Source organism: Prionailurus bengalensis, chromosome C1 (assembly GCF_016509475.1).
Source record: "Prionailurus bengalensis isolate Pbe53 chromosome C1, Fcat_Pben_1.1_paternal_pri, whole genome shotgun sequence".
NCBI classification, from domain to species: domain Eukaryota; kingdom Metazoa; phylum Chordata; class Mammalia; order Carnivora; family Felidae; genus Prionailurus; species Prionailurus bengalensis.
In genome coordinates this window covers 216,561,909-216,576,299 of record NC_057345.1, presented here as the reverse complement: position 1 = coordinate 216,576,299, position 14,391 = coordinate 216,561,909, and the positions used below count along the sequence as shown (strand labels likewise).

General features: G+C 54.5%; 1 protein-coding gene across 1 annotated transcript in view; it reads right to left on the bottom strand.

Annotated features, from left to right (window-relative positions):
* Positions 1 to 14,391, bottom strand: part of TRPM8 (transient receptor potential cation channel subfamily M member 8) — a 73,472-nt gene that overhangs the window by 20,710 nt on the left and 38,371 nt on the right. Inside the window, exons 13-18 of the mRNA XM_043578221.1 lie at positions 13,778 to 13,907; positions 11,846 to 11,991; positions 8,951 to 9,063; positions 8,329 to 8,545; positions 2,033 to 2,124; positions 660 to 801 (exon numbers count right to left, since the gene is read on the bottom strand). Coding sequence (XP_043434156.1) covers positions 660 to 801; positions 2,033 to 2,124; positions 8,329 to 8,545; positions 8,951 to 9,063; positions 11,846 to 11,991; positions 13,778 to 13,907 — 840 coding nt within the window. The remainder of the gene's footprint in view (positions 1 to 659; positions 802 to 2,032; positions 2,125 to 8,328; positions 8,546 to 8,950; positions 9,064 to 11,845; positions 11,992 to 13,777; positions 13,908 to 14,391) is intronic.

Here is a 14,391-nt window from a genome sequence, read left to right as displayed (position 1 = left end):
TTGACTTTTTGCACACACAGCATGACTTCATGGTGACATGGTGCCTCAGATATGCTTTGAGTTAAAACCGCAAACTCAAAAGGACCTCAGCGTTGGAAAGCAACCTCCAGATGAGCTAATCCAAACGCCCATCTGACTTACAGACAGAAGCACGGGAGGTTTGGGTCATCTGGAAAACCAGCTTAGGAAACCCACATCGTCAGTGGATAATTCTCTTTCTGTTGGACGTCCCTGTGAAAGGGGGCTGGTAGGGCTTGTCCTACATCTATACTGCGTGGCTACAGAATCGAAGCTCTGATCATCGCTGTGCTCCTAGCCCCCTGCACGCTCCCAGACGAACATTAACCTCCGCGGTCCGCATCTATAAGATGGGCGTAAACGTTGCACTCCTGCCTCTTCTCTGAGTTGTCCAGACTCAAATGAAAACAGCCGGTAAAGACGGACATCTGGACAGATCGCTTCACTGGCAACACATTTAATTAGCCAGTTGTTCCTACCAGCCACCTGTTAAATTTCAAACCGGGGGAGGCCCCTGATGAAAGCACGTCAGAGACAGCAAACCTGGCCAATGGTGACCTGCCGGGGGACCAAGCCCGTCTACAGACAATCGGAGGGGTCTGGCAAGCAGAATGCGAACCACAAACCCCCTCCACTCTTACCATCCTCTGCAACATGATAATCTTGGGTCCTAAATTTCTGCTTACGGTGAAAATGTGGATCAACCTTAGAGTGAATATGATATAATCCAGGCAAAAGATCACCCGTCCGGAATACAAAGAGGTTTTATTCGAAGAGTGGAGCCTACGGAAGGAAGAGAAGCAGGGCCCGTGAGACTTTGACAAAAGAGTTCAAACTTTTGTTTTTAAAACTAACCGAACACGAAGAAGCGGGGTCAGGGTGCCGAGAGTGAGTGGAAGCAGACCGAGGACAACGCGTGTCGGTCACTGAGGACCAAAGGCCCTGGTCTTCTGCCCTCGTGGCCCCCCGTGGAGCAACGACAGGGCACACAACAGGGCTTGCAGAGGTTTTTGCCACGTCCTCCTCAAACTCTACCCACCGCAAGAACGCCATCGCATTATCGCTAACTTCCTGGCTCCCTCGGCCACCACGATGATCCCGGTCCCCAGCCCAGCCCAGCCGCTTGGGACTAGGTTCTGCCAGGTTTCCCCTAATGAGACCTCACCTCATTTGCACCAGATCATTTGACTCGCTGACCACCTGCGAATGTGTTAATTGGAAGCCGTGTGTTTTCGCCCCCTGGAATGCTCTAGAAATCACGTCCAACCCACCGTGATTCAAACGCTGAGCGCCAGCAGAAAGGAAAGGTATCGGAGGGGGAAACGGAGCTCTCACTCACTTCAGACTGCGGAGTGAGCAACGGGTAGGCGTTCGTCCAAAGAGTCAGGCTTCTCTGCAAGGGACGCCATGTGCACAGCTCGAATACGACCACGAGCTTTGCCTTGAGGCTACTCGGGGAAGGCAGGCCCGGAGGGGTGCGGGCACGGGCGATGTGCGCCATGGTCTGGGTGTACCTCAACTTCCCTTTCACGTGGCGTGCACATTGCTTTCTGCCTTCAACGGTGATTCTAGATGGGTTTTTCTAATCATCCGCTCTGACTCTGGGAGGGCGGGCTCCATAGCCAGCATTGACGAGGCAGTTAGGTACATTTTAGAAGATTACGTGGTCCAAAAGGAACACGTTACGCAACATTGCACGTGCTCATCATCCTCGGCTTCCTCCGTCTCTAATCATCCCCCTCCCCAAAATTCTGCGAGCACAGAGAGAAAAACTGTGAAGAACTTTTCGATTACAGATCACCAGGAGGGAGAAGAGAGGAGACGTAACTCCATGCCGACCACGCTGGGGCTCTAAGAGGCTCAGACGGTGGCGTTTGCAGTAATCTCGAGATGGGGGGGGAAGGGGAGTCAGGTTGATCTTGGGCTTGAAGTAGAAGAGATCTGTTCTTCACCTCTTCACTCAAGAAAATCCAAAAAACGCCTGAAACTGGGAAAGGTGGTGAGGCCAACTTACCGAAACACAATTCCTGCTATGAAGTAAAAAAGCCCGAGTGTATCCATGACATTCCACAGGTCAGTGAAATAATTCACCCCATTCATGTACCACTGCAGCGCAGAAAGGGACAGAGAGAGAGAGAGAGAGAGAGAGAGAGAGAGAGCATCAGCAGCCGGGAAACATCAACTGCTTCCAGATTTTTTTTTTAATGTTCACACATTTTTCCCCACATCCTTTTTTTTTTTTTTTAATTTTTTTTTTTCAACGTTTATTCATTTTTGGGACAGAGACAGAGCATGAATGGGGGAGGGGCAGAGAGAGGGAGACACAGAATCGGAAACAGGCTCCAGGCTCCGAGCCATCAGCCCGGAGCCCGACGCGGGGCTCGAACTCACGGACCGCGAGATCGTGACCTGGCTGAAGTCGGACGCTTAACCGACTGCGCCACCCAGGCGCCCCTCCCCACATCCTTTTTGAGCCACATGTCCCATGTGCCCTGCCACATGCCCCGTGATATTCTGGGGGGATTGGAAAGTAGGTTGCACACTTGCTGTTCCGTTACTCATGTGTTGCTGACAAAGTCAGAAAAAGGACTCATGCACCATCGCCGTCCTTTAAAGATGAACCGGAAGACAGTGAGCACAACCTGCGTGGACAAATGTGGAACACCCAAGCCGCCCAGGACAGTGGTGTAAGTTGTGCACTGCGCAACTGACAACTGTCGTCGTCGTAGGTTTGCGTATTGGTTGTAAATACTTTTTGGCACGTGGCAATAAAACATCTTGATAAAAGGAATTTCTCTTTTTCTTTTATTATTTTAACGTTTATTATTGAGAGACGGAGAGAGACAGAGCACGAGCATGGGAGGGGCAGAGAGAGGGGGAGACACAGAATCCGAAGCAGGCTCCAGGGTCCGAGCTGTCAGCACAGAGCCCGACGTGGGGCTCGAAATCACAAACCGTGAGATCGTGACCTGAGCCGAGGTCAGATGCCTAACCGGCCGAGCCACCCAGGCGCCCCAGGAGTTTTCTTTTTTAGTTTGCACACAGGGGTTCTATGCGGCACCTATGAGGACAGGTGCAGTCGCAGAAATGACTGACAGGAACAGTGTGCCTCAGGGACCCTTTCATCATGACTTGTGGGTATTGGGCATGATTTCTCAGAAGAAAACTTGTCAGGAGATAAAGAGGGAAAAGACGATCCAATAGAAAGACAGCCCGTTGGTGATCTGTCTGCTGGGTCTGGGGGACTCCAGGGTAGTCACCTGACCCTCCCGTCCGTCCCTCTATTTCAAACCTGTTTACCGAGAGCCCACAGGATTCCAAATACCCGTGCCGGGGCTCCTGGCACACAGGATGTCCGATTAGGTGCGACGCTGATTCTCCAGGAATCCACTGGCCCCGGGGAAAGGCAGTCATTGGACATGTTTAAAATGAAACGCGGCAAGGGCTGGAGGGCTGGTGACACCAAGCCCAAGTGAGCTCACATAAGGAAACCACCAGACTTACCTGAGCGACGCAGGAAAACATCGGCAAGGACGTGTCCTCAAAGGTACATGGCACTTTTCAATTTCACTACGAAGTCAAGCACCAGGGAAATAAAATCTCCCAGCCCCGGTTCGACCACGTTCCTCTGTGGGATGGCTGGACGCGGGGGCCCAGAAACCACATCAGCATCCCTCACCGTCCGTGCGGGCGGCCCCAGTCTCACCGATTATCCGCCAAGAACCGTCTGTAAGATGAGAGTGGTGGGGACAGGCCCCAGCCACCTGCTCCCCCTTTAAAACCCTGATCCGGGGGGCGCCTGGGTGGCGCAGTCGGTTAAGCGTCCGACTTCAGCCAGGTCACGATCTCGTGGTCCGTGAGTTCGAGCCCCGCGTCGGGCTCTGGGCTGATGGCTCAGAGCCTGGAGCCTGTTTCCGATTCTGTGTCTCCCTCTCTCTCTGCCCCTCCCCCGTTCATGCTCTGTCTCTCTCTGTCCCCAAAATAAATAAACCTTGAAAAAAAAAAATTTAAAACCCTGATCCAGGAGGCAGATAGGAACACGGCAACCCGGTCGATCCAGTCCAGCTCGGCCTCTCGGAATCCTGGCCTGAGCTGGGGGAGAAACCCTGAACAGATCGAGCCCGGGGCTTGGAGGCACTGTTGTAATAAGAAAGCGGGGTTTTTTTTGGGGGGGGGCGGTTAACAAACAGAGACCTCTTTTCTGAGTGGAGTGACAGACAGGGGCTATACTCATCAAATACCAGAACCATATTCCAGCATATCTTTCAGGATTTGGGGATTCCAAGGGCCTTAACACTGAAGGGGTGATGGAACTCATCTCGTGTTGCATAAAGATCCACAATTTGATCGATGGACGCTTGTACATACGGACTGCCTTGGTTGAAAATGTCAATTTAGCCTATTACAGCCGCCCCCGGGGAAGGAGACATAAGGAGAGTGCACTTTGGGATACCCAGACACAACCTGAAACAGGTAACATCCTGTCTGGTTCCGGGTTTTTCCTAACGCGTGTGAATTCGGTTCATTAAGACAGTGCCAGGATAGCAAAGCAGATTCCTGGAGGAAACCAAACTGAGGATTCCAGCCACACGAGTCTGCAGGCAGAAGAGAAACAGCGACCCCCAGCGTCGGATTCCTTGAACGACGAGAAACCTGGAGGCCATGCTCTGCAGTCTGGCTCACAGACCTCAGGGTCAGCTGTCGGGGGGCAGAGACAGACTTGAACCCTTTCTTCACCCCCACCCCCGCCGCCCGCCACTCTCAACCCTCAGCCCAAGGCACTCCCATACATCGTCTTAACGCACACAGGATCGATGAATAAAACCGGTCTGTTCCAAAGTGATGTTTAAGAGGAAAAAGAAGAGGGGCTCAGTCGGTTAAGCATCCGACTTCAGCTCAGGTCATGATCTCAGTCTGTGAGTTCGAGCCCCGCGTCGGGCTCTGTGCTGACAGCTCAGAGCCTGGAGCCTGCTTCAGATTCTGTGTCTCCCTCTCTCTGCCCCTCCCCTGCTCATGCTCTGTCTCTCTCTGTCTCAAAAATAAATAAAAACATTTAAAAAAAAAAAAGAGGAAAAAGAGGATATATTTGCCCAAAGCTGGATGCCCGCATCATCACCCTCCGTATCAAACATCACCCATTATAAACGTACACAGGATAGCGGGACTGGGTCAGAGCTGTGGGCATCACCTCCTCCCGGCAGGCCCCCGGGATGACTGGGAAGTGCTTCTCCACAGCCCACTTCGCTTCCCGAGGCTCCTGCCCCCCACTCTGTCTACTCTGGGTCTCTCCCAGAGAACACGTCACACTACACCTGCCCAGGGTCCTTCTCCAAGCAAAATGCACTTGTCCTGAGCCTCCTTCGAATAAATGACTTCGTAGTTAAACGTCCATACAACTTTGGATGGAGATATTTGTGACCTAAGGACTTCTCATTTCACAGCTGCAACCCTCTAGGCCAACCTTCCAGTAAATGTAAGACTCTGGGCAGTGCTGTTCTCTCCTCTGAAACTCCCAGAAACTACCCCCGCCGATCCTCTCTAACCGGTAAAAAGCTCCGGAAGAACAGAGAGATTTGCGTGCTTGGTCCGTTGCTGTATCTCCAATGTCTAGAACAGTGCCTGGCATCTGGTAGGTGCTCAGTAAACACTCTGAAAGGCAGGAGACACGAATGAAGTGTTTGGCTTACGCCAAGACGTGTCTCCTTGCGTCTTCCAGCCGCCGGGCCAAGCCCCGCCCTCTCACGCAACCCAAAGTCCTGTCTCCGGGCCCACGACTTCTCTAGATGCCTGGAGGAACCAGACAATGGCTGCAGCTTCTGTGCCTTCACACCATGTGGGAGGCAGGGTCAGCCCCGAGACTAGTGAAGAAATGCCTGGGAGCATGAATGAGCGAGAAAAGAACATTCCGAGAAGCAGCCACCGGCAGCACCCTCTGCTCCAAAGGACACCCTCGAGCCCCTTGATCCCGGGCTTCCCAAGTCTCCCTCGCTCTGGCCTCATGAGCCACCGTCGCGGCCCCCGCTTGCTCCCAGCCAGAGCACCGCCGTGGGACTGAATTAGGAAGACCCTGCCTCGCCAACTCACCTCTTAAAAAACATACACTCTCGGGGCGCCTGGGTGGCTCAGTCGTTTAAGCGTCCGACTCTTGATCTCAGCTCAGGTCACGATCTCACAGTTCATGAGTTCAAGCCCCGCATCGGGTGTGGAGCCTACTTGGGATTCTGTCTCTCCTCTCTCTGCCCCTCCCCTGCTTGTGCGCACACGGTGTGCATGCACTCTCTCTCTCTCTTTCTCCCTCTCTTTCAAAATAAATATATAAACTAAAAAAAAAAAATTTTTAATTAAAAAAAAAAAAACAGAGGTGCCTGGGTGGCTCAGTCGGTTTGGCATCCGACTTCGGCTCAGGTCTTGATCTCGCGGTCCGTGAGCTCGAGCCCCACATTGGGCTCTGTGCTGACAGCTCAGAGCCTGGAGCCTGCTTCCGATTCTGTGTCTCCCCCTCTCTGCCCCTTCCCTGCTCACCCTCTGTCCCTCTCTGTCTCAAAAATAAATAAACGTTAGAAGTTTTTTTAAAAAAATATACATTCACTTGCCAGATACACATCAATGTCATCCCTTGAGCTAAGCCCCTCTGGGTCACACATGAATACGAAGCGAATCTCTGCATTGGCCCATTTTCATGCCACTCGCTTCTGGACAATGGCAGCATATGGATGAGGAGCTGAGAAACCACACCCGGGAGCGGAGGAAAAGGAGGAAGGCACGACCCCAGAGCCCAGCCACAGCAGGCTAGGAGAAGGGAACACGCGTGACCCCACGTGGAGAGCCAGCTCAGCGCCTACAACGGCGTCAGGAGGTTCCCAGTAAAAACGGTGCTGTTCCCTTACTTCCTCACATCGGCCTGGGCCCATTCCTGCCTTAAATGTGGAACCTCCTTCCGTCTTTGCTTCTCCCGAGCAGGACATTTTCACCCCCTGGCTGCAGACACATAGTAAGTCAAAGCCAGCAAGTAAAAGACAGCTGGGAGAAAGAGCCTTTACAGAGGGGTGATGGGGTGAATCGCACCCCCCAAAATTCATACTTTGACGTCCCAACCCCCATGTACCTCGATGGGGCTGTGACCTCATGAGCCAGTAGGTGGGGCCCTCAAGAGGCCGACGTGAAGTCAGAATCCTCTGCGCGTCAGCAGGACCCTGACCTGGGGAACAGTTGCCGGTAGACAGAAAGCCTGATATCTTCCATGCGCGATACCCACACGGGTCGTTCATGTTGCTCTAACCCCCACCTGTCCCCTATCTCCATCCCCCACCTGCACCTACAGGGCCGGGGAGGGCAGACGCAGGGCCCTGGCTCAAAGACTCCCTCCCTCCCCCCGGCCCACAGCAGACATTGAGAACTGGTCAAGAAACTCGCCGGCTGAGAACAGAAACAGACCCAAATCATCCTCAGTCGAGGGCTCCTAGAAGCCACAAAAAAAGTCTATCAGACTCAGCATGATGGGTGAAACCACTTTGGGACTGCCGGACCAGGCCGCGGCACTGTGAGGTCAAGGACGGCGCTCTATGGCCCTCCAAATCTCTTGTGGCACCTGCCGTAGCATCGCGTAAACATAAGCACCAAGGCCATGCTTCCTGAGTGGGTACGATGTTGGGTCTGGGCTCAGAAAGGGGGCGACAGAAGTGACAGCCACAGCACTGCTCTCAGATCATCACTAAGTCTGAAAGGGTTTCCTGGGACTTTTCATAACGGTTCAGGGACAGCATCACCCTTGCCATCAACGCTTATCTGTCCAACAATTACCAAGGGAGCACCCGCTATGTGCCAGGCACGGGCTAAAGCTTTGGACTGAGTGGTGATGCCACGGGACACAGATCCCAAAGAAACTGCAGAAAAGCACCATGAATAATTCACACGCACTCCCTGAACTCCACAGGGACTTCTATGACTTTCTAACACTGTCACTCTGACACGCTGGGCATTAAGATGCTCTTAGCTTGAAAGTCCCCCCATCTCCCCTGCCTCCCTTGATGACGGTAATGGCAGGCGTGGGTTTGCAGTCCAAGGTCAATCTTCTCTTTGAACACATTCCCAATCCTGAGTAATTCATTTCCATCAATTAACATTAATCAGCAAGGAGCGAGCTTGGTGCTAAGAAGTCTCACCGGAGGGCTGAGATATTGAAAAGGCCCCATTTACTTTAGGAAAACCATGACTTTGGAACCTCGGAAGCAACTTCTGCTCCTCGCTGGCTTTGGGAAGACAGCACCTACTGAGCAAAGGAGGAGGTGCCCCACGTGGGGACGGTCCTACCTGTCTTACTTCGTCGCAGAACAGGACAAAGACCAGGGCATAGAGGACCAGCTCGGGGGAGTGTGGCACCGAGTGAAAATCCATGAGCAGCACGTAGGCAAACAGCAGGAGGAAGGCGATGTAGAAGACCACGTTCCAGGCAAAGACCACAAAGGGGGAGGTGAAGAACGCCACGTAGTACCAGAGAATCTTCTTGTGCTTGTCGATGGGCTTCTTCCTGGACCAAGAGGTAAGAGCACCGCCATCACCGTCCGAAGCATCGCGGCCTGCGGGGGCCTCGGACCCACGGCCAGGGGAAGGGGAGCCAGATCGACCCCGCCAACACTCAGCCCTTGGCATTGCAGGATTAACAAATCCGAATTCTGCCTCGGATACTGAAGACGTAACTCTATCTCCAACTGTTTGGAATCAAACCCGGGAAAAGCCAGAGAAGATTCCCAGTCCTACTGTGTAGGGCATGCTGCCTACAGTCCCATCATACATTCCAGGCTTTATAATCCTTTACCTAAGGATTTACCAAAGGATACGTGCACACACACACACACACACACACACACACACACACTCTTTCTCTCTCTCTCTCTCTCTCTCTCACCTGTCATCATATGTCTCAGTTTCATACCTAAATGATACAAAGCCACAGCCAACCAAGGGTATAATAAACAAACACAGGATAATCTTCCAATTCTTGGTGTCTCGGGAGATCTCTCCATACCACTGCTTGGAAAGAAAATTCTACAAGGAGACAGAGACAGAGGACACGAGTCCTTATTAATGCAGCGAAATGCAGGATGGTTTGTAACCCTTCTTCCCAACCCTCACACCCCCTCAAAAGAAATAACTCTCCAAATCAAGGTCCTATCCTTTTATATTAGTTACCTGGACTCTGAGGGGCTTCGATAAAATGATTCACGAGTGTGTTTGATTGTCAACCCTTTCCTGACTTGGGTTCTGTGAACTTTAACGCTTATTTATTTTTGAGAGAGATAGAGAGACACAGAGCGTGAGCGGGGGGAGGGGCAGACAGAGAGGGAGACAGAATCTGAAGCAGGTTCCAGGTTCCGAGCGGTTAGCACAGAGCCCGACGCGGGGCTCGAGCCCATGATCTGGGAGATCATACTCTGAGCCACAGCCGGAAACTTAACTGACTGAGCCACCCAGGCGCCCCAAGGTTCTGGGAACTTTAAAATAGAAGTTGTGTGAGTCCAAATTCCCTAAAGCCATGATTTTTAACCACTTCTAATTCTTCTTAAGTAAGTTTAAACAAGTGTCCTTCCTTCCCCCTGATTGCAAATCCACACACCCGTCCAGCGCCACCTGCAGGACCCCCGGGGTTATTTCCGGAGGCAGACAGGTGACAGGAAGGGGGACACAGTGGGCATCACAGCATCACTCGGAGTCGTAATGCATGGATAAGCTTCTCCCAGACTGTGCCAACCCCTAAGAGGTGGGACGGGGGCCCCCCAAGAACGTGGCAATGAGAAACCTCAGGTCGCCTCTGGGTACCACACCTCACATCAACACAAAAGGGCGAGTGTAGACCGGTCCTCATCAAAGGAACACACAGCTTCAAAAAAGGCCTTTGTTAGTCAGGAGGGGATTGGCGCTGGCTGGGAGGCTCAGGGACTGTGTGCCCCGCCAGACCTTCCATCTCGGAGAAGCCGCTTCCCCCGGGGAGCCTGCCATGCTCTGCTGGGCGGCTGCAGCCAGGAGTGTGCCCGGCCCAGGAGGGGCAGCCACAGCAGAGGACGGCCTGCAGCTGCTGGGCAAACACCAGCTGGCTTGTGCCCACACGGGCCACACCAGGGCAGGCTCCCTGCGGCCCCCACAAGTCCCCACAGGGTTGAGCCCTGTTGATCAAGGCGACAGCGTGCTCCTTAGCGTACCTGTGTCTGCCTCCTTCCCTCGCCCCTCTCACCGTCCCCACCACCCCGTGCACTTCTTGGGTTCACCGCCAGAACAAACTACTTGCATTTAAATCCTTGCTTTGGGGCCTCTCCCTCAGGGAGCCGGACAAAGACAGGTCATACCTGTCCAGCCCTCCGCACTCTCAAATTCCTGCCGAGGGGATGAGCACATCCAGCGGCACCGCTAGGTCCCCAGGCATGGGAGGCTCTTCCCTAGCTCAGCCTCCACGGCCACCAGCAAATTCGGACCCCAGGCAGCAGCCTGCACACAGGAAGCCAGCTCCCTGGGCCCACGTGTCTGGCAGCGAGATTTCTCGCGAACATTAATGGATCGGCCTCTGGTTGAAACCCCTGGGACTGGAAAACTTGGAACAAGAGCAAGAGGCAGCCTCCCCCAGGCCCAAAGCTCTGGGGGCACCAGCAAGGTGAGGCCTGAGGTCAAAGGCGCGGTGAGCTGAGCGCGGCCCCACCTCGGCATCCAGCCCCACCTCGGCATCCAGCCCCGCCTCCAGGCCATCCTGCCCCCAGGGCTGGCCTCACTCTCCCCCCCCCCCCCCCCCCCCCCCCCCCCCCCCCCCCCCCGTTACGGTGCAGACCCTCAAACAGCAATAAATAGCAAGACTCTTTCTTTGTGCCTTCCTGGTCACCGATGACTGTCGCCGTTTACTCTGGCTTAGCTGTAGCCGCGAACGGGTTTTGGGTTGTTTTTCCCACAAACGCTTTGCTAACTTTGCTAATCATCGGTTGCACGGCGTTAACGGAAAGTCCACCTGACGGACAATCAAGCCTCAGCTTGATTCAAGCCTCAGCTCTGCTACTTCCTGGCCGTGCAACCGGGAGAATGTTCCAGAACCTTTCCTGAGCTGTTGCGTCCCTATCAGCAGAATGGGATGACCTCCACCTCCGCACGTGCCGTGAAGGCAAAACGTGGTCACGCGCATCATGTGTATGACACGTAAGTGTGAGCCCGCCCACGTCTCCCCTGCCCCCCCCACCCCCGCTTCACACCCGGGCCCCTCCAACTGGGATTGTGGGTGGGGGAAAAACCTCCCCTCGGCGACCGGAGACGCCAAGTGCAAACGGCCGGTGGAAGTCGGTGCGGAAAACCTCTAGTTAGGCCTCACCCAGTTCGAGCTGCTTCCTCTAAGTGCCGCTCCTACCAAGAATACCTATAACAGCATCCGCCGAAATAAAGGGCCGGCACCTGTCACATCCCGCCTCCCCAACCCTCACGGCAACCTTCCTTTACAGAGGAGGAAACTGAGGCTCAGAGGGCTCGCGTGCTTTGACCCATCACCACGCACATAACTAGGGATCCGGTGGGTGGAGACCCAGGCGGGATCCGGGGACCCAGCCCTCCTCCCTTACGGTGCAGCGCCCCCGCGCGCTTGGCGGAAAGTCAAAGAACGTTCTCTCTCCTGCACTGTCTCTGGAAGCAGGGGTCTCTACCGGCGTCTATGTGCTGCCACCTCCTGGAGCGTCACTCAACTTCCCCTGCCGGCTTCTCCATGGGAGGCGATGGTTTTGTTTTAACGCCGCGCGCGGACAGCACCTGGCGGAAAAGGCCCACCTCCGGCGGCGGCGACGCTGGGCGACGGCGCGCCGTTTACCTGGACGCCAGGCTGGGCGATGAAGTGCTGGTCCGTCGCCTCCACCGCCAGCTCCAGGCAGTTGCTGCCGCCCCAGGCTTCACAGGAGTACACCAGCAGCTGCTCGGCCAGGTCCTCGTCGCTGCTGTAGCACTCCGTGAACAGCTCTGCGGGGACAGTGTCGCCAGAGGGAGGGGGGCTGCGCGCGGGGCCGGGGGAGGCGCACACAGCTCCCGCCCCGCCCCCCACACCCCAGCCTTGACTTTGCGCGGAGCCTGGTTCCCAGCAGGCTTCCGGAACGCCAGCGCGAGGCACCACGTCGTCTCCCACCCAACAAAGGGGCTCTCGAGGCACACCAGGCCCAGCGCCGCCCTTGACGCGGCAGGTGTCCGCACGCGCCCCCTGAACCGAGCGGCGCTGAACAGGCAGCCCCCGGCCTTGGGTGGGGCTCAGCAGAGGGGCTGCGGACCCTCTGCTTCCTCTTCACCTACGCCCCCATCCCGTTTACCTCCCGGGCCTCCTTGGTGACGGCTCTTCGCAGACAGGGCCCCGTGCGAAACCACGACGACCGCGACAAAAACCATGAGAAAGTGGAAGAAACACTGACCTACCGCATCAAAGCCGTGCTTACACGTTGAGACCCAACGAGAGAACCCGGGGAATAAATCCGCGCGGGGAGTTTTTCAAAAGTCAAAACCCTAGGATCCCTTCTCTGAAGTCTATCGGAAATAAACAGACTCTCCTCGCAATTTTAATGTATTAAAAGAAAGCATCGGACACCGTTGGCCAACACAGAGAAGCCAAAGTCACTAGCGTCCGTTCGTTACCTAAGACAACGGACAAACGTGTGCGTTTTGCGACGGGCCACATGGCCAACTGAAAACCCTCAAGTGAAACGGGAAGAAAAACCAAGCAGGTCCAAACTGTCTGTCGGTGGGAGGCAATTGTTCTGGGTCGCTCACGTTCCTGCATGGTCTGGACCTTCTTTTTTTTTTTTTAATGTTTATTTATTTTTGAGAGAGAGAAAGAGACAGACGTGAGCTGGGAAGGGGCAGGGAGAGAGGGAGACATAGAATCCAAAGCAGTCTCCAGGCTCTACACTGTCAGCACAGAGCCCAACGCGGGGCTTGAACTCATGGACTGTGAGATCCTGACCTGAGCCGAAGTCAGACACTTAACCGACCGAGCCCCCAGGTGCCCTAGTCTGGATCTTCTCAGCAAAAAGCACTGCTTTGTTCAAGAATGACCGAACAGCAGACAGAAGACAGGCATTCCAGAAGGGCAATGCTTAGCAATGCCTCTCTGTTCCAGGTAATGAACAGTCATGCCCTGGAGGGGAGCATGGGAAGGTCACCCGCAGCCCCAGTAGAAGCCCCAAGTCTCCTAAACTTTGGGGAGCTGCACCGTAGGCAACAGCAGCCCGTAATCATGTCACTCTAGGGGAATGAAGGCACGAGGAACCGACCCCAGATTCTGGTCTGGCTGCTGCCTTGGCCATTAGCAATAAACCATCTGTGTCCCTGACCCAGGGGTTTGGGGTCTTATCTGTAGGTTGCAGGCAGGCTAACTTGATAGCCTGCAAGTCGAATAAAAATCTCAGATCTGTCACGGTGTCTCGACAGCATCCAAAAAGACTCCTCCCCTGCCCCCCAATTCCCTGCAGTGCTGAGTTTCTTAGACTTGGCCTGGGCGCGGCCCTGGCGGTTGTGGGAAGAGACAGCCCACATTTCCTGCATCCATCCTTAGACAAGTCAGTAAGTGCCAGGGCCAAAAGGACTATGGCTTCGGCCACAGCACGCGCACCCCTGACCGTGTGGTCTGCAGCCCCTAAATCAGGCCAGATAAGGGAGCCTGGACATGCCGTTGACCTCTGCCGCCTGTGGGTGCTACAGGCACGTGCGTGCCTCCTGCCACACGGATGCCTGCCATGGTGCCCCGCTCCCGGAGACTCACCAACTGCACGGGTCTCGTACTCATTGGCCAGCTCCTCGGACTCCCCTGCCGCATTGATGTCATTCTTCACCTTGGCCAGAGTCTTCAGAAGCTTGCTGGCTCCCAGGGCTGCCAGAGTGCAGCCCCTGGTCTTTCAGAGGGGCGGGTAATGTTAGTTAGTTCCTTATCCCTTCAAGCGGTCAAGTCAACATTAACGTCAGACAAGGACAAACTCATGGCAAGAGCAGGAAATGGCAAAATCTGAACGGTTCGTGATGATTCAAAGTCAAATTTGCAATATACACAAAACACTGTCGACCCTGAAGGCACTCCCAGTCTTGAATGTGGAATTGGCATCTAAAAAGAAAATATCAAGCTAAATGCCAAGAGAACCTGACGGCATGAGGCCCAATGGCCCGGCCGCCACACTGCGTGTAGCAGCTGAAAGGGAAGAGGGGACTGAGAATGCGGGAGAGCTGACGATGGGATTAGTAAGACTTGCAGAGTTAACACTCTGCACTCAACATCCATCTTCGTGCTCCAATAACGGAGAACGTCTCTTCTCCGCAACTGAACACAAGCCGTTACGTGCTAAACCACAAGGACAAATCTCAGCAAGCTTCCCAAAGCAGAAT